Below are 19,178 nucleotides of genomic sequence, written 5' to 3'. Positions count from 1 at the left end.
GGCCATTTAGATAGCCTAAAATCTATTATTTCTTTTAAATAGATTTCATAGCTACCCCCAGGAGCCAAGAGGATGATGCACATAATGTACAAGCAGTAATAGATTCCCTGGCACTGGACTATTTGCAGGTCAGCTTGTCTCACATCACTGGTAAGTATTTGTTTTAATGAGACAAACACCAGCTGAGTATCTGTGTGGTTTGATTGGAATAATTTACAAGAACTGTGTGTTATACAGCATGCTTTCATACTTGCATGAAGGTCTTTATCCCATAGTGAATGTCATCAGAACACTGAACCCTTGCCTTGGACATCAGGTTATAAACTGAAACAGCAAGCAGAGAATAAATAAGAGGAAAATATCTCTGAATATTTTTCTTGTGAATGGAAGCAGTTATTGCATCAATAAACTTTCACTTAATAGAACTGAAAATATACAAATTTAGGATGCTAAAAGATACCTTAAGCTTACATGTGTAGCCATAAACAAGTGATCAGTTGTCTTCTGAGCTGACACCTTCACAAGAATTCCCAAGCACTCTCCTGCAGAAAACTTGGAGAATTTTTCTTTTGTGAAGTACTAATTATTAATATGTGGCATTACCTTCTCTTCAGGTGAGAACATTGTGAAAGGAGAGAGGGAATCTATCAAAAACCTCCTAGAAATATTTGATGGTTTGTTAGAGTATCTGACAGAAGCCAGTGAATCTTCTTCTCACACTGGAGGTGAGCAGACATGTAGACCCAAAGTGTTTCCAATGTAGCAAAGATTTATTTGGTATTTTTCCCTTATTTATAACCTTGACAATGCAGAAAAGGAGAAAGACAAACTGACCACGAGGGAGGAAATTTCAGTGGCCAAACTGAGTGTTTGCATTCCTTATTTTCATAAACAATAACAAAATAATTTCCCCCAAAACTTGTTAAAAGGCAAGAATTGGAGTACATTATCTTTCTGCTTCATTCTTGTGGCAGAAACCTACTCTAGACAATTCATCCTCTGTTAACTGCTTTTCAGCCTGTCAGTCAAATGATTTAGGATTAGGACACAGGGAGGGAAATGTTGGCTTTAATTGGAACAATGAGCAAATGTCCCTTTTACTTACTGGCAGACAAGTGAGGTGGGTCTTGGGAGTAAACCCAGAGCAGGGGTTATTTTGAGGAAAATTCTAAATGGGAAGAGAAGCTGTTCAGCCCTGCAGAGGCATCTTAGTGCAACCTGAGCACTGGTCTCCCTATCTTAGGGCTGATAAGAACTGTCACCACTGGCTGTTGCACCCTGTGAGAAAAGGGGAGAGCCCTTGGTGGCTGAGACAGTTCCCTCCTGTCCTATTCTACAGTGCATGGCAGGAAAAGGACAGTAGCAATTTTCAGTGCCTGTACTTCTGCTTTTCCCTTCCCTCAGACTGCTGCTGCTGTTCCCCTGTTAGTGGCTCCAATTTTCTAGCTGTAAGTACAGGACTTAATTCTTTTGAGGAAGAAGGAAGATTTATTTATAATTGGAACAATAGGATATGTGACAGTGCTATAATTTTTCAAAACTCACCATGCAAGTTGTGCCCCTCCCAAGAGGGAGCATTACGTGGCAATTTAGATATTGCCATTGTAATGCTTCATTACTTTAAACTGTTTTGGTGATGTTGGAACTAATAGCTGTTAGTTTATAGGTGGAAGTAGTTTTCTTGAAAATAATTACCTCTTGGTTATTAACAGCTGAGGCAAATGTGCTGTCCAGTAATGAAACTCAAACTGCATCTCAAGAGCAGCTGGAAAGCAATGCTGGTCAACTTACAGAACATTCAATGCTCTCATCAGCTGAAGGGTAAGAACAGTTCTGAATATTTGCAGTGACATAAAGACTGACTATCTTTGTGTACCTGCAGAGAAACTGGTAAGTTTTTAGTAGTATGGAAACACACTGATTACATATATCAGATGGAATGTGAAGTAACTCTCCTTTGGTCAGGCAACAAGAAGGCTAAAATTAGGTCCAGAACTTTTTTTGGAAGAGTACTGATGGCATTTTGTTTCCCTTAAGTTTACTTTACAAACTTTAATCAGTTCTAAACAATTGTATTTTAGCGACACTGAATTCGGTTTGTCTTTGTCACTCCCACCTTGGTTTGTCCTGTGGAAGGAGGGCTCGTGTCCCACAGTGTCACAGCCACTGTCTGGTGTCACAGCTCTTCTGCAGCTCCATCTCGTGGGCTGAAGGGGCAGAGACTTTGAGAGTAAGTGTTTCATGGCTTTATGTTCCCTTTAGGTCCCAGTCAGAATATTTCATTCTAACCTGTGATACAGGTGGCTCAGAATCTACTGGTGAATTGATTAGACTTGGAGACACTGCTCATTCATTTGCCAGGAGAGAGGAAGGTGAGTTTGGGGGAAAAAACATTTAAGACCACTCTCTAGTAACACTTCTAGGCCTTTTTTTGTTGTTTTTTTTTTTTCAAAGTTATTTCTTTCAGACAAATACTGGTTTACATTCTTATTTTACCAACCCACAATAAACAGATACCTGTAGTTGATCTTGCTGAAGTTAAAATTTCTGAAAGTAAGTGTTCCAGACACTATTTTTCATGACTCCTGAGCCACATTATCTGGATAAAGGTTTGTTTTTTGACTTCTAGTTCAGTTCTGCTCCAAAGGCATTTTGTCTTGTTCAGCAGAATAGGAGAATTCTGAAGACTTGATTTTATTTGATTTATTGCAGTATAAGATTATTTAGGACTGTAAAAAGTCTTACTAAAGTTCATTCTCAAAGAAGACTTGTTAGGAGTGTGGGTGCCACTTCAAAGCATTATGGGTGGCTCTGAAACAAAAAATATGCAGACAACTTGAAGGAAGTTCATTCTTATCTCCTATTTTCCTATAATAATATTCCTATTCTTATTGGTGGTTAATCTCTTCAAGTAGAAGCATAAAGGAATATTATGAATTATGAACATTTCATTGACTGGAATTACAAGTAAGAATTTAACAGACCTATTTTGATCATAGTAAGGATTGCTGACACCAAGTAATTAATGCAGCAGACGAGAAAATTGTCCATCTCAAGATGCTTTATAAATCTTAATTTAATCTTTTTCAACATCCACTTCTAGAATTTCAGTTTCCTATACTGTTACTGGCGGAAAAGGACAAGAGGGTGGAAGAATCTAAAAGCTCAGAGGCTTTTGCAGCATTGCCCAGGCAGTTCTCTGAAGGTGAGATTGGAAAGGAAGGTGCTGAGTATTGATTGTTCTGCCAGCTCATCCACCTGATTTTGACTTAGGGGTGTAGGGAACTAAGGTGGTGCAGAGGAGAACTTTAGTAATGGATAGAAACACTTAAAACAAATTCTTTTCAGAAATATGATATTTTAAGGTCCCAGAGCATGCAAAGTTTCATTATCCTGGGGTATTTCTGCTTAGCTGGGATTTGGCATCAGCCAGGATTTTATTAATTGTGGCTTGTGGTGTTTTTTTTTCTTTTGTGGTTCAGTAAGAAAAATACTGAAAGTAAAAAGTCCTAGTGGAAGATCCTCACATCTAAAATCATGTTCTCAAGGCATAGAAATGTTACAGGACTGTCCTATGCCATCCAAGATGGCAGTTAATGTTAGATATTTAGATACTTCCCCTTAAAATTTATAGACAATACACAAAACCATGTCCTGCATTCACAGATCACACCTCAAGTTCTTTGTGTGTGTCTCTTCAGGATGGATGGAGTCTGTTCATGCTGCTGAGCCTCACAAAGAGGGTTTGAGTGCCAGTGCTACAAAACTGGGGGAGCCCATCCAGCAAGCCATTCCTCTGCTCCCCCCCTTCCAGCCTTCACATCCTGGATGGAGAGATTACCACAGCTCAGACAGACAGGCAGCAGCTTTGGCAAGCAGTCAGGGAGTGAAAATTCCTACTGTAAGGAAAAACCTATCCTTTGATTATTTTTTTTTATTATTTTTTTTAGTAACCAATACTGCTTTCATTTTAAAACCTAGTTCACTTGCAGAATGGGAGTAGTTGGTCTCTGAAGAACACTTCTGAATGTGTCAGAGTTTATCTCAGTTCAATGAATTTTGGATTGTGGATTCATTCTTCACTAAGTGTCCAGAGAGGAATTTAATTTGAGGGGTGTGTTTATTTTATACACATATACATACACATCCCCATAATCAATGTAACTGCACAGTTGACAATACAGCAAGCAAAATAATTATGGTGATTTTTATCTACTATAAAGTCAGCATTGGTTTCCATTTGCAGATGAACCTAATGTATGACCTTCCTGTCAGCACTCTCCTGTGAAATTATAGAACACATGTTGCTTTTTATTTCAGCTTGAAAAGTCACCTACTGAAAAATCTGGTGATGTTTCTGGTAGTCTCCCTCTATCAAGAAAGATCCCTGGTGAGAGAAAATTTTGCTTCCTATAGGGGAACTCTTAAGTATCAAACATTGCATTTATTTTTACTGGCACCACAAGAAACATGGTTTTGAAACTACTAGTGCATTGCAGCCACAAGTTCATATTTCTATCTCTGTTTTATAGAGAAACAAAAATAGGTTACTTTTAATCTTTTCCCTGTGCTGGAAAAAAGTAATCCATGTCCTCAGTTCAACTCCTTTCTTAGTTAATCCTGTTAAGATGGGCCTGCTCTACAGAAATCTCTTCCAGCAGATAACTCCCATGGCTGAGCTTATTCTGAACAGAGAAACATGGACCAAACAAGCCAGTTTCAACTCTAAGCAAAAAAAAAACCCATGAACTGCTATTGTAGAAAAGCTTTAGAAGCTGGTTTTTTTTCAGTACTCATTTTCTCTGTTGCCTGGGAAACACTGCTTACCTTTCCAGTTTCCATAGCACTGCCATGACACCGAGCGCTGAGGACTCCAGAGATTACCAAAAGGAATGTCACAACTGTGTCACCACCGGTGCTTTGTCATTCTCTTCTCTTTGAGTATCTCTTTGAATACCTCTCTGGATGCAAAGGCCTTGGCTCACACCTTGTTTTACCTTGTTCCCCACATCAGAAGGCACAGTGCAGCCTGAAGCATCACCTCACACTTACCTGTCATCTGCTGCAGTGGGATCAGGTGATGCTGAGGACAATGTGATAAAGGTACATGTTGCATCTTTAGTTATGGAAGTTCATTCAGTATGTTTGGATTTCTGCTTAATTCTCCTGGTATCTTGTGGCACTTCTGGGCTTGCTTCAAACCTGCTTTAGTCTTGCTTTCCTCAATATACAATCAGTGTTGATAGACTATGACTATGTACAGTTTGTAAGTCACATCAATTCTTAGTTCTTTCGGGAGCTGTTTCTCCAAAAAGTGCACGAGCCAACACCCTGAGAGTTCTAATTTATCACAACCAACCAGTCACTAGTTATCTTGCCTTTTAATCAAAAATACACAAAACACAAGAAGTATAGTAACATCCTTTCTCTGAAGCGTATCAGCATTCTAAATTAGTAAAAATTTTAGGATTTTGGGGTTGTGCATCCTCCAATAAAACTTAGATTTATTTACTCCCTTATAAAGATCACTGTACTGCCTGGTTATATTGTTTCATTTTATTTTATTGCTTTGTCCTTTGCTTTTCAAAAACTGAATAATGCAAAGCCCACAAATGGATCAGCAGATGCCATTCTGTGCCCATAGAAATGTGTCTATGTAGGAAATTTCTTGCTCTGGAAACACTATTTTTGCCTTCTGCAACCACAAGAGGTACTCACAGACTCCACTTGTTCCTATAGTTTCAACAGCTTTTACTTCTGCATTGTCTGTTTAAAACATTGTCTCTGAAACTCATTTTCCATTGGTGCCTGTCCAAGTCCATGCATGGCAACCCCAAATTACTCCTGCTCCAACAGAGAAGTTACCAGGCAGTACCAAACCAGTGTAACTAAGTGGCACAAGGACACAAATGTTCTCTTTTGGCTCTCTGTGAGTTGCAGCTCAGTCTGTACTCAGTGAAATTCAGCTTGTTTCCATTGCCTGGCATCAGTCCCAGGCTAATGAGGGGTACTCACCACTTAACCTAGACCTTGTTCTGGTTCACTGGCTGAGCTGTAGATGATTCTTGAACTGATATTCTGCAATTTTGCTGCACTATTGCTTTAAACATTATTTCTCTGAAGCACACTACCTTCAGTCAGAGACCTGGAAATATAGCTATTTTTATATGTCTGTATCCACAGGGTTTGAGACGATTCTATAAAAGCTGTTGTATCATCTCTCTGCTCATGTGATCTATAAGATTTTAATAAAATATCAATTTACTACTTTTCCTAGGTTCCTCTGGTACCTGAGCCTTCTACATCTGTGTCCTCTTTAGATGAAAAATTCTCACTACATGTTGAACAATTAACACAAATTCCAAGACCTGAATCCAGGTACCTGCCTAGAACACCAAGGCAAGTTCAGTTTTTTGGTCCTGAACCACACCAGCACTTTAATTTCCATGGCCATCCAGCCCCACTCTCCTTTTTAAATAAGATGTCTTCTTCCTTGGCTGTGTGACAGTAAAAGATTAATGTTAATAGAAAGATTTCCTGTTTCTCTTGACATATATGCATGTTCTTAAATATAGTTATAGGCACTTACACATTCATCTTCTACTTAATCCTATAAAAATGTGCTTATGCAAAAAGTATGGGAATTGTGTGAGATAATACTTATCTTCAAGTTTTTAGTATAGAAATGAAATCTGTTTTCTGCTTTAGCAGATATGAAAATTCTACCACAGATTCATTTGAAGGTTCCCTTTCCCAGGGACCAGCAGAGAAGAAGCTTCCTGAGCAAGAGCTTCATGAAGCATCAGAAAAACTGTCTCGCAGGCTCAATGAACTGGATTTGGTAAGTGAAATCTCTTTGTTGGGCTGAGCAGCCTGGCTTTAGTCATGACAGTGGAGAGAACAAGAGTATAAATTTAACATGGATGAAATGAAAATCCACAGCTCACTCTGGCTTTAGTTCATTCAAAATTTAGAACTGTCTGTTGAACCTGACCCCCCCCTCAAAAAAAACATGTATCCCTTAGATGTTAAAGAGAGCTTTGGGTGAGTGCAGCAGAGAAGAGCTGACAGATGAAGACAACCTGTCCCAGCACAGTGACAGTGTCATGGACTATGGCCACAGGACAGCTGGGAGAGGTAACCATTCTGATGCCAGTTAAGTATTGGGGTGGAAAAGAATATAAAAAAAACCCTTTCCATGTAAAGCTGATAGTCTGAATTAGTCAGAGTTAATTACTAAGTTTTGTATTGTTTGTTCACTTTTATTTTGTCTCTGATCCAAACCCGAGCAACAGTAACAGAATTACAACCAAGTTCCTATTTAACACTTAAATAGCTATGGTAAAACTGTACCAAAAATACAAGGCAAACACAGCTGCAGTAAAAAATGTACACAAAGTGGGGGGAGGGACAGAATACAAGCTCCCAGGACTGTGGTTCTGAAACGAGGGCCTGCTCACAATTACACCTCACTGGTTTTTTTGTCTCAAATTAGCTCCAAGGTACCCAAACAGGCCCCGATCCCTTTCTCCACCCTCACATTTATATCAGCACCAGGAAGACAAACTTTGTGGTAATGAACATATAAAGACAATCCGCTGCCAACTGCAAAAAGAAAGGGACGAAAGAACAAGAAAAGCAAAGGTAATTTCTAGGTTAGACTTTCTGGTAATTCTTACCAACAGTTATGCTAAACCCATGAAAAATGCTCTTACTTGATGGAGAATCCGGCCTCCTCTAGTAATCATATGCTGTTGTATCTGTACCTGCTAAGGAAGAGACTTTAAGCCCCAAATTTTGCAAAAAAAGAGAGTTTAAAGTGGAAGAAGTTCCTTTGACCCACACAGCAAACAAGTTAATGAGCTGGTTGTATGGACTGATTACTTCCTCTGATAAGTCCTTCTATTTTTATTTTCTAGGTGGTCAATAAAGCTTATGAAGATGAACTAAGGATTTATGAAGCCAAGGAGAGGCTTAAACTTTGCAAGCTCAGAGAAGTCCTCAGGGAAATTGTAGGTGATGCACTGTGGGGATTGTTGGTTGTGTTTTGTTTGGTTGGTTTTTTCCTTTTCAAATCTGCCTGGATGATCTGTGCAGGCACTTTTGGGTACAAAAACCCCTTGTAACTTGTCACAGTTAGAGCACTGTGTACTACTGAAGTAGTGACTGAGTAGTGTTAAGTGCTGCAGAAGAGCTGAGGTTATGCAATAATGATATTTAACCTTTATTTGAACCCTGACCTGCATTTGGTGAATTCTGGCCTTCTGGAGAACCCAGTGCAATATGTCCAAGTTCTCATTCTAAAGTTTCAAAGACATTTAAGCTCTGATGGCCAAACTGTGTTCTATCAGTCTTTCCCTTCTCATACCTGTTCTCCATCTGTTTTACATCTGCTCCTAAGGAACAAGAATACAAAGAAAACATCTTTAAAGAACCTCCAAAAGTGTCTCAGCCAGTGAAAGTTTATTCTAGAAAAACCACACCTCGGATTCCCAAATACAGCCAGTGGATTCCAAAACGAGGGGCCATGAAGCCAAAGCAAGCAGATCCAAGTAAGAACTGCAAAACTATACTTGGTGGAAAACTGGCATCTTTTGAAAGCATGTGTTGAACTCCAAGAATAAAGGCACCAGTCCAACATATACCAGGCAGCTGCAGCATTTTCCCCTTCTTCTGACCTCTATATGTCTGGATTTTTGTTAGGGAAGATAATGCTCTAAGTAAATGTAAGCCATCAATGCACAATCAAACTGTGACCCATTTGCTACTTCCTTAAAATCCCTTGGATTATTTTCAGGGCTTGTTTCCATTACTGCTACTCCTGTGCTTGTTCCACTACAGTCTGAGGTCTCCTTCTGTTCTTTTTCTGAGCATGTATCAGATTTAAAATTGGGCCTTTGGCTTGAGCTGAGCCACGTGCAGGTAACAGGGGAGGATCTGTCAGGACCCTGCTATTGTGCTGTTAATGCTGCCACTGGTTTTGTTGGGCAAGTGATGCTCCAAGAACAGCCAGGATGCAAATCCCAGGCTCAGTTTTGGTAACCAGCACTGTGTGTGCTTATGGATCCCCTACATGCCTGGGTGTTGCTCAGCTACACTGCCTGATTTTTTTTCCCCAGTTTTTAAAGGGCATGTACTTGGTAAATACCCTCTTGTTTCATCTCCCCATCATCTTTTCCTGCCAGAAAGATCAAAGATGTACTGGGAATGAGCTGATTGCAAACCAGTTTATTTTGCACTTGTTTACTTGACCTGGATCTGTCATTACTCCTGTGGTGTTGGCATTATTTTAAGTTGCTGCAACCAGAGAGAGGGACAGCTAAAGAAATAACTGATAGTAATGGTCAGAACCAGATGAAGAAAGAGGGGGATACATGTCTTAAATGCATGTGGTGGTGGGAGGGAAATAACACCTGAGCTTTAAAAGCAGTTCTTCAGAAAAAACAACAAAAGGTTGGGATTAGTCTCTGTGCTGCTGGACTGGCAGGATGATGTTGTGTCCTGCTGGGTTCAGCCTGACACTATAAGAGCAGGATGGTATTTTATACAGAATTCAATATAAAATATTTCATAACTTAGTCTGGACAAATTTACCACTAAATGTATTCTGCAGGAATTTATTGCTTACATCTGTCTTTCCCTTACAGTGATGATCAGGGACAACGACCTCCTGGTGAAGCTGCTGGAAGAGTTTCCCTCCCTGCACATTTCCCACCGCACTCTGAATAAAATGTGGGAGCGGCAGCTCGCACAGACAGAGCACCTGCAGGCAGCTCCTGGCAGACCTAGACCCAAACTCCTGAATGAAGTGAGTGTTCTCCTTTTACCTGCTGAGTGTCAGCAGAGAAATCCTGACACAACATCAGCAGCCACGTGCAGCACAGACAGGGCACCTGCACACCGTGGGAGGCTGGATGTCTGAGCTGGGTTAAACAGGGATGTACAGATTTAGAGACATAGATTCATGTCATGGTTTGAGATAGCCCCAAAATCCAGTTCTCTAGCTCCATCCCCCCCTCCCACATCTCAACCTAATGTGAGATGGGTTTTTCCAGACAAAACACAACCAGACTCAAAGTGGGGGAGAAGGGAATATATTACAATGACTGTACAAATAAATACTATAACACATTATACACACAATCACAACTATCTCTACCATGACATATAGTATTTACAATGGATCAGATCTCCTCTCCCCTCCAAATAAAAGTCCAGGAGGGAAAGAAGGACAGATCCTTTCCAGTCTCTCAGGGCAGCAGCTTCTTCAGAGTAGCAGAAGCAGTCTATCTCTCTCTCTCTCATGCATGCAGCTGTTGCTGGATCTCTGCCAGCACTTACGAGGGGGGTATCCAAGCTCCCTCGGCCCCTTCGTCAACCAACCGAGGGGTCTTCTGTGGGCTTCGTAACCCCAGACAAGGCCGTTCCACCACCTCATATCACGAAGCACAGGGGGTCTTCGTGACGGTCTGGTATCTCCAGGAGATTCAAGCTCCTTGCAGGGTCTCTGTGCCCTGCCTCATGCTGCCACCTTGGCAGCAGTGCGAGGGGGGAGCCAAGGTCACCCCCTCTGCATTCCTCTCCGTCCCTGTCCAGCTTCTCAGGACACTCCGAGCTTCTCAGCTGCATGTCTCTGTTGCTCCGTCTTATCTCTTCTGGTTCTCTGCCACCACTTCTCCGGTCAGTGCCGGCTGCTGCTTTTCTCCGGCTGCTGCCCAGTTTGGAGAAAACATCTCCCAGCTCACAGCTACAGACACATAGTCCAGCTTAACACTGTTCCAAGTCTCTGTAGCCCCCAACTGGGGCTGGGGGGCCCCAGAGGCCCCCCGGACCCCTTTCCTCGTGGCTCTACAACATGGCTACTTCTACTAACAACCAAACTACAACTCATCTCTTCCGGTGCTTGTGGTATGTTTACATTTCTGTAGGAGCGCCCATTGGGCAGAACTTCAAAACTTCCAGGGGTTTCCACCCCTGGGGGTTACCACTTTTCTTAGCCTCTGGGGGGAAAACAAGGTTCAAACCACTACAGTTCAACTTATCAGCCACTGGAATATAATGGTCCTTTTTTATCCTCGTTTCTCTAGCCTGGGGTTGCTATTGCCTTTCTAAAAGCACTTTGTGGTTTCAAGTGCTAGTTCTGAACAGTCTTTTAGTTTAAAGGTTAGTTATGAGATACAAAAGTTGATTAACTTCTATGTGGTAACTCTCAACGTAAAGACCAAAACACAGCAGAGGCAATGTTTAAACCTCCAATATACAACAGCTTGTCCTGCAGAATGATGGAAGTAATCAGCTTTTTTTTTTTGAACCTCCAGGTTCAACAAGCCCTGAGGAAGCAAGAGCTTCTTGCTGCAATTATTAAAAAAGATCAAGAGCACAGCAAGAGACTGGTATGTTCTTTGGAGGGTATTTGTTACATAATACATTCATGGTGAGCTATCTAGAATGCATATTCCTTGGTCAGGAAAGTGGCTTTTTATCTTATGACAGTTTTATGCCTTTTGAGTAGCTGTGGTCTCAAATGCCATGTGATGTTTGTTGTGTGGCTACTGGGGTCATGGGAATGGACTATTATTTTTATTACAGTGCATTGTTGCTTTAAAAGGTCAAATTCTAGAACTGTGCAAGGAGGAGAACCTTCAGGCTCTGGGTGTTGCAGCTCCCACGGCAGCGCTGACTCCAAAATTCTGTAGTGCCTCTACTGTGCTACACCAGTGGTGACAAAAGCTTTGAATCACAACTGCAGTGTAAAACTGGGGTGTGGGGAAGAACCCTAATTGATTAGCAATGATTAACAAAGCAATACCTGTTGGCAGTTTGGTTTTACAGCTGCTTGTTCTCCTTTTAGCACGAATTCAAGACCCGCATCTCCCGCCAGATATGGGCTCAGAACAAAGTGACAGAGAAACGGCAGCAAGTGGCTCGAGCCAGGAGATACTATGAGAATTACAGGGTGCAGCTGAGGGCCAAGCTGATGAGAGCCAGGACACGGGAGGAGAAGGTGAGGACAACATTCCTGCTCTGCAATTCCTTTGTGTTTGCACCCCAGTGCTGAGCACCCTTCATCCAGTAGCTCAACTGATCCTACAAGTAGAGAGCAAGTGAAGTGACCAGAGCAGAGCCAGGATTAAGTGGTTGGTCAGTCACTGATGAAACAGTTCCTTCTCTGGAAACATGGATACAGTGTAGGGCAAACCCCTGTGGAACAAGAAAAGCTTCTTCAGGTTAAAAGGAGAGGAAGGTGAAGTATTAGTATGGAAAAACAGGGCTGGTAACTTGAGAAATTGGGGAAATGAGTTTTCAGAAATAGTAGGATTAAGAAGTTGTTCTTATAGTTACTATCCAAAGAAAACAATCTAAATCTTCAGTTAAGATGATGATCAAACAGCAACTTTGTTATTCAGTTGTGTTTGTTAAACAAAGTGGACTTGTGACAGATATGATCTCTAATTAGGGCTGGACATCAGGGAGAAGGAAAGCAAGGAGAGCTGTTAGACTTTGCAAGAGCAGATACAAAACTGTCACCTTTTAAAATAAAAGATTAGAAGTTTAGTGCATAATCCACTGTTAGTGATTTGGGAACTGTTTGCCTCAAGCTGTGAGCTACAGCTGGTAAGTGTTCTTGTGTAGAAATGGAAAGCCTGAGTCCAGACTGGATTTCCTGCTGCTGGAAATCTGGATGAAGGTCCTGAAATTAGACTCAGAATGCAGGGTGGGCTGTAAATCACAGTGCATGTTCAAAGGCCCTGGCTTGTGCTGTCGGGTCATATGACTAACCTGACATGAAAAAATTATTTTATCTCCCAGAATTTCAGCTAAATGAGTAATACAAACCCAGCTCAGCTGTATCTGCACCACCATTCCTAGCTGCACAACTGGACTTTTTCCTGGGCAGTGGCCTATCCTCCTGTGATCACCATTCCAGCAGGAGATGCAGCAGCTGAAAAATGTAACCATATACTTACAGGTTTCTGGCAAAGTTTCAGGTTTGCTTTTCTTAATTGCTGGCAGATATTTAAAAACTTATTTGAAGAAGGCTTAGAAATTCAGAAGCAAAGACTGAGGGACCTGAGAGCATACGCTCAGGAGAAGCGTGATGAGCAACGGAGGGAACACCAGAACGAGCTGGAGTCCATGGAGAACTACTACAAGGGTCAGGTAAAGCTTGATCTGCCTCAGGCAGCTCATATTTTTGCATTAGAAGTCTTTCTTTTCTTTAATTGGTTCAACTCACACATGTGTTTTGCTTAGTTTGCCATGCTAGCAGAAGCTATATCTCAAGAATTCCAAAAAATCCAAACCAGGGAGAAAGCACAAGCACAGGTAAGTCTTCTCAATTTTGTCTCATTGTGTTTTCCTTTTACATGCTGTGGCTAATGTCAGGTTTGGGTTTTTTTTAGATGCTACAGAAATCAAAAAGAGAACTGAGATCAAAGATGGAAAAGGAAATACAGCAACTGCAAGCAGCAATCATGCACAATGATGATGACACCTTTTTTCAAGAACTAGAAGCAGACAGACTGAGGTCTAGACTTCAGATGGCTTCCTTCCAGTACAGCCAGGGCCATTTCTTTTAAGACTTAGGTAAATGTCACTGGCTAAGATGATGAGACTCTTTGAGAGCTGCTGGAATGGGAAGATGACGTGTGGCTGTTTTTTTCTCAGAACATTTGTCTGTCATTTTGACCTGTCGGGGGTGTAGCTGCTGGGAACTGGGATCCCCACAGCACTTTTATGATCACAATAAAGTTTTTGAAGTACTTTCTACCTTCTTAGCAAGGCTGGGATAATGTTGAGCTCTACCCAAAGGCAGTGGGATGGAGTCAGAGTGCTTTATCCTGGTGGAACAGTTGGATGCTGAGCCTCCTCTGCATCTGTGCTGGGGCTGTTGTTGCTAAGCCACACTAACACCATTAGCCAGAAGTTACTGGATTGGAAAGCTCACAAAGAACAAGAAGATCTTTAAAAGAACATCAGAGGTTCAAGTTTCCTGTGAAAGGCCAAGTTAGAGAATGGCTGCAATAAACCTGACATAAAAAGATCAGGAATTCAGATACACTAAGTGAGGGAGGACTGACTCTTATTTCATTACTTCTTCCATTCAATACTGTGTTTGCAGTGTTGGTGTTGCTGGCCTGCACAAAATAAAGGCACATAAAGTACTCCCCCCATGCTACAAATGCATTGGGAAAAGTACTTTGAAATAGAAAACAATGAAGATTCTTCTAAAGCAGTAAGAGATGAGCTTCTTCAAGAGCTGAATGCTGGGAAGGAGCTGTGGCCATTACTGATACAGTCTCCTCTGCCTGACAAAATTTAAAATTTTAAGTAGTTTATCTTGGTAATGAGGATGAACTAAAGTTTCATTTTAAACAGGCTCTAGGAGAAGAGTTCTTGCTTGAAACTGCTGTGTGAGAAGTGACAGAGATATAGTTATTAATTGCATTATACTCACAATATCTGAAGGTTGCCATGAGGTGGTGTCTGATGGAACTGACAACACACTCAGGGAATTCAGACTCGTGCACTGAAAGGAAAAAGAACTAAACAGGAAAAAAAAAAGACCTCAGGAGCTGGAGAAGCTTCTTTTACAGATTAAACACATCAGCCAGCAGTTAGGGCATGAGATACTTCACCTCAAAAATACAGACCCAAAAAACACACACCAAAAACCAGAAACACAAACCCTGCCTTTTACAACCCTTTCCAGGGAGTTGCTTTAAGCCTGGCTGACTTGAAGTCTCTAAGGGACAGCACTTACCAGCTAAGTTGATGAAATTTAGCAAGTATTTACCAAATTTACTTTTTTTTTCCCCTGAAGGAAGATGGTTTAGCTTTGCTGAGTTTTGAGAGGAGCCATCTGTTCACCAATGCCAAGATAATGCCAGGACATGAGAGCCAGAAGTAAGACCTCTTGTGCTTGACTAGAACATTCTTGTTCTAGTCTAGAACATTCTTGTTCTTGAAGAGAGTCCTTTCTGTAGGTGCCAGCACACAGAAAGACACCACGTTTTAAGTGTTTTCTCCTGAAACAAAGTCGAGTTACTTAAAAATGACATTTTACATTTTAAAGATTTAATTAATAAAAACTTCAAACTTTTAAAACCATTGATGCTGTGACAGTGCAAACAGCATACAATTTATTGCTCAACTTCTGCATGGGTACATACATTAAGTACTTAAAAACCATTTTATACAGATTTTGTTTGTTGTTGTTGTTAAAGCTCATGTAACAGCTGGGTGAAAATACAATGATACCAACGCTAAAACACTCGGTAATAAATACAATGGAAATGATAAACTAAGAACTGTCAGTTTGTGGAGGAGTAATTACACTTGGATAAACTAATTACAACTACAGACAAAGCTCTGAGGATGTGGCAGAGCCAGGACTTACTACATAGTGTAAAGTACAACCAGTGGCACCTGGTAACGGTGTGGTGCTGTTTCAAACCCAAAGCCATCAGAACATGCTACATCCAGCTGGAGGATGACAGAGAAGCAAAGCTTTGACTTCCATCAATGCAGCCAGTTCAAATGCACCAGAAAGAAGTTCAATACAGATGTAGTGTTGGAGACCAGCAATTTAAAAAAAAAAAAAAGTGTGCTCTGGACTTTAGTACAACACAAAAAATTTTGGTACAAATAAATCAGTTTAGGGAAACTGAAACTATGTGCAAAAAAAAAAAAAAATTAGAATACATACTGTACAAAGCACCATTACAAAACTCTTTACACCGAGAAATTAAATCCTCTGAAACTCAACTGTGTATATTTGAAATCTACAAAAGTCACTGTTCATAATTAAACATTCATCATGAAAAGCAACAGCATAAAACCATGATGTGACATCTCTCTAAAACAACTAAAGACTGGATAAAGTAAAACCCAGTAAGAGGGACACATTGAAATAAATATTCACATTAATCATGGGGTGAAAGTCCAAGGTTAAAATGCAATATTAGGCTTAGCACCTTTTTTGAGGGGAAAGTAGCTGACGTGATCTTAAAACAAAATTTTGCAAAGGAATCAACCCTTTACCATTTTCAGATGAACATCTGACTGGGTGATGAGGTGCTTTAGTTAAAGCTCTCAGACTTTATGAAGGTAGAAAGGCACTCAGAATACTTGGTATATTCATCCTCATCTGTCAGCTATGGAAAATCCAATGTAGATTTGTCTAGCTTTGCCTATAATATATTAAATTTAAAATATTTATCTGTGGCAGTTAAAAAAAATTCTCTGTGCCATAAGAAAACGTTTGGTAGAAAAACAGATGTACTGCTAAGGCTGCTGTGAAAATGAACGTAACCATCGGCTGGTCTCGGGTCTGTGTTCTGCAGAGCTCATCTCCTCCCTCCTCAAAAATGCTTTCATGACATCAGGGTGGCCAGAACTGTGTCCAATAAACCCACCAGGCTCAGGGAGCAGGATCCTGGGAGGGGTCAGGAGACAGGGCAGGGACAGAGCTGGGCTGGGCTGTCTGGCACAAATCCCCTGAGTCACCTCACAGGGCCCCGACTTCTCCCAAAAGCTGGAGCAAACCACATTTTACATCTGCCACAAAGTCTCTCCTGACCAGGGAGCAGCAAGAGCAGGGGAAAATAAAAACAAAACTCACTTCTACAACACTGGAGTGTCCTGTGAAGGGAAGTCACAGGAACCTGTGTCTGTAAAATGCCTGTGACTCCATCACACCCCAGCACGTGCAGGGGGTGAGCAGAGGCTCTGGGAGGGTGTGGAGCTTGTTCCCAGCCATGGGCAGAGTTGTCAGTGAGGAACACACTGGGCAACAACCACCTGCTTTGCTCTCCCAGGCCCCTGGACTGACACAGTAGCAGCTTCTCTGGTACCAAAATTACCTGGAAGTTGTGAATTAGGGAGCCCAGTATGGATGCAAAAACACCACCAGCCCTTCAACAGGAGTGCAAGAGTCCCTTGACATTAAAAAAAGAGGGTCTGATCTATCTCAAACCTGGCTGTCAAACCAAGTCTCTTGGCTTTCTGTTCACATCCCTAAGTAGCCTCACCCTGCAGCCAGCCCGAAATGGGAAACAAGTCCCTCAGAACAACCCTGCCAGCAACAGCTGTACAAAAAAAATAATCCAGTGAACATGTGGCTTTGGCTCACCAGATTCTCACCACAAGTCTACAAAAGCAGTCCCTTGCCCACTATTCTAATACACAACATCCAGCAGCAGTGCACTCACTGTGGCAGTCAGACTTGGCAGAACAAAACTGCGCTCAAGCTCCACAGAACAAACAGAAAATGAGCTGGTTCACTGTGACTTCCACTGCAAACATGGAACAGCTGCTTCCATCCCATCCCTTCAGCATTTCCAACACCTCTGACTTTCTTCTCATTGGCCGTGTAAAAACAGTGCAGGTTTGGTGATGAATTGTAACCCGAGTTACGAAACCACAACTCTGATTGGAAAAAAACCTCTACTTATCCCAAATATCCTCATGGCTGAGAGGAGAATGGCACCATCTCTTGAGCAGCCTCCTTTATCCACACACCACGAGCAGGTCAGACAGATCTTAACTGAGAATTTCCAAACTAACATCAAAGTTCAGTTCCCTCTACTGGTAGTGCATTTTATTCCCCTTTGAAGAGATCAACCCATGTAATAATTCATATATATACTTACTTCCATCCCTACAATCAATAAATTATGTGCTCTTACAACCCCATTTCCAAAGCACATTACACATATTTCAGTCAATACATCATTTTTCCTTAGTTGTAACTTAAACCCACGTGTCATGAGCAGCTGGACAAAGATTACAACGTGTTTTACCTGATAAATCTTTAGCATCAACAAATACAGAACATGATTTGGCTGCATTCAAACAAACTTTGGTTGACTGGACAGGGTGGGTTCTGAAACGAACTGCCCAGAGGCTTCTGCTGGCAAAGCCCAGCAGCTCTTCAAGAGCTGAAAAATGCAGTGTTTCAATTTAAAGTCAAAAGCAACAAAAAATACTCTTGACAGACTCGTTAGAAAAAAAGGCTGTTTTTAAAAAAAATCCAAACATCTACTGTTCATTATAAAAGGTTATTCCACATGTTAACACCAGGACTGTACAAACACAGTCTGTGTCACTCCCACTAGAAATTCTGCTGGAGGAATCTGACAAGTGATATAAATAGGACCCCAAAATGTTCAGAATTCATGCTTGAAAAATATAAAAAACCCCCTTGTGGCAACATTTACCTTGAATTTACATTGCAGAATATAATGTTTTACTATAAGAAAATGCAGTTAACATGTAAGTGGCTTTAATTAAAAAGGTTAATGATTCTTTCAGCCAATTTTATGCAAAGTTAGAATAATCCAAAATATTTTTTTTTTCCAAAAATAGCAGGTATAGATGCTGTTCAGTATCATACATTTAAAACAGGCTGAAACGTGACTTGTACCGACTGCTGCAGTTGTGTCTTGGTATCTGAGAATAGAAATCAGGTAGGCAAATATAATAGATTACCTCTTACAAAAATAGTAGTAGTCTTTAAGTATAGAATACTGCTTAACTGTTGAAATGTAGGAAAAGTCAGCATTCTGTATGTTCAAGATATTAGTTTTTAATAGCAGCTGAATGATCCTATGGTAGGAACCACAGAACCCATTTTCTTGAAATAAAAAATAATAATAAAAAAAATTAAAAAAAAAAAAAAATCCAAGGTTGTCCTTTCCCTCCCAGTGTCCTAGTGTAGAAAAGGGAAAGTTTCCTGTATTTCAAGCATTTCTTGAGTCTTGGCTGAGGGAAGGAAGGGCTGTCTGGCTGACAGGAGTATAAATAGAGTCTGGGAGAGGCTGGGAAGGGTCATTCCACAGCGAAGCCACAGGTCTCCTCGATGGCCGTGAGCAGCTTCTCGTAGAGCTTCTCGTAGCTCTCGTACGGGGGAATGTCGATCCTGTTGAAGCTGAGGGGGGAACAGAGAGGATTCAGCTGCCTGAGCTCCAAAACCCACCTGCAAAGGTCTGTCCCTCCTCATCTAACTGCAAACAGGGGCAGCAGGACCGAGCGAGGCCAACGCACCTCCAGCTCAACACCAGCAAGTCGAGTTTTCTCTGCTGCCTCATGGACAGTTTATGTCACAAAAGGAGGGGATGACAAAGGGAAAAAAGAACTAAGACTGCTCAAAATAAACAGACAGCAGATTGGTCTGA

The 19,178-nt window shown here is 41.2% G+C and overlaps 2 protein-coding genes across 6 annotated transcripts in view; one reads left to right on the top strand and one right to left on the bottom strand.

Annotated features, from left to right (window-relative positions):
- Positions 1–15,292, top strand: part of CEP95 (centrosomal protein 95) — a 16,485-nt gene extending 1,193 nt beyond the window's left edge. Inside the window, exons 3-23 of one of the 4 annotated variants that reach the window (XM_027654665.1) lie at positions 43–150; positions 615–725; positions 1,713–1,821; positions 2,263–2,372; positions 3,104–3,225; positions 3,701–3,901; positions 4,321–4,390; positions 5,015–5,103; positions 6,278–6,399; positions 6,709–6,841; positions 7,026–7,137; positions 7,496–7,644; positions 7,920–8,012; positions 8,402–8,552; positions 9,648–9,808; positions 11,319–11,393; positions 11,852–12,004; positions 13,015–13,161; positions 13,255–13,326; positions 13,404–13,587; positions 14,825–15,292. In XM_027654665.1, the coding sequence (XP_027510466.1) occupies positions 43–150; positions 615–725; positions 1,713–1,821; positions 2,263–2,372; positions 3,104–3,225; positions 3,701–3,901; positions 4,321–4,390; positions 5,015–5,103; positions 6,278–6,399; positions 6,709–6,841; positions 7,026–7,137; positions 7,496–7,644; positions 7,920–8,012; positions 8,402–8,552; positions 9,648–9,808; positions 11,319–11,393; positions 11,852–12,004; positions 13,015–13,161; positions 13,255–13,326; positions 13,404–13,580 (2,465 nt within the window). In that variant the 3' untranslated portion in view covers positions 13,581–13,587; positions 14,825–15,292. Of the gene's footprint in view, positions 1–42; positions 151–614; positions 726–1,712; positions 1,822–2,262; positions 2,373–3,103; positions 3,226–3,700; positions 3,902–4,320; positions 4,391–5,014; positions 5,104–6,277; positions 6,400–6,708; positions 6,842–7,025; positions 7,138–7,495; positions 7,645–7,919; positions 8,013–8,401; positions 8,553–9,647; positions 9,809–11,318; positions 11,394–11,851; positions 12,005–13,014; positions 13,162–13,254; positions 13,327–13,403 lie in introns of all 4 variants that reach the window. The other 3 variants (XM_027654667.1, XM_027654666.1, XM_027654664.1) reach the window with 3 other exon arrangements.
- SMURF2 (SMAD specific E3 ubiquitin protein ligase 2) overlaps positions 15,101–19,178 on the bottom strand; it is a 58,740-nt gene continuing 54,662 nt past the window's right edge. For both annotated transcript variants that reach the window (XM_027654669.1, XM_027654670.1), the window contains exon 19: positions 15,101–18,931. In XM_027654669.1, the coding sequence (XP_027510470.1) occupies positions 18,832–18,931 (100 nt within the window). In that variant the 3' untranslated portion in view covers positions 15,101–18,831. The remainder of the gene's footprint in view (positions 18,932–19,178) is intronic.

Source organism: Corapipo altera, unplaced genomic scaffold (genome assembly GCF_003945725.1).
Source record: "Corapipo altera isolate COAL_440 unplaced genomic scaffold, ASM394572v1 343, whole genome shotgun sequence".
Taxonomy (NCBI): domain Eukaryota; kingdom Metazoa; phylum Chordata; class Aves; order Passeriformes; family Pipridae; genus Corapipo; species Corapipo altera.
This window is presented reverse-complemented; position numbering and strand designations above follow the sequence as displayed.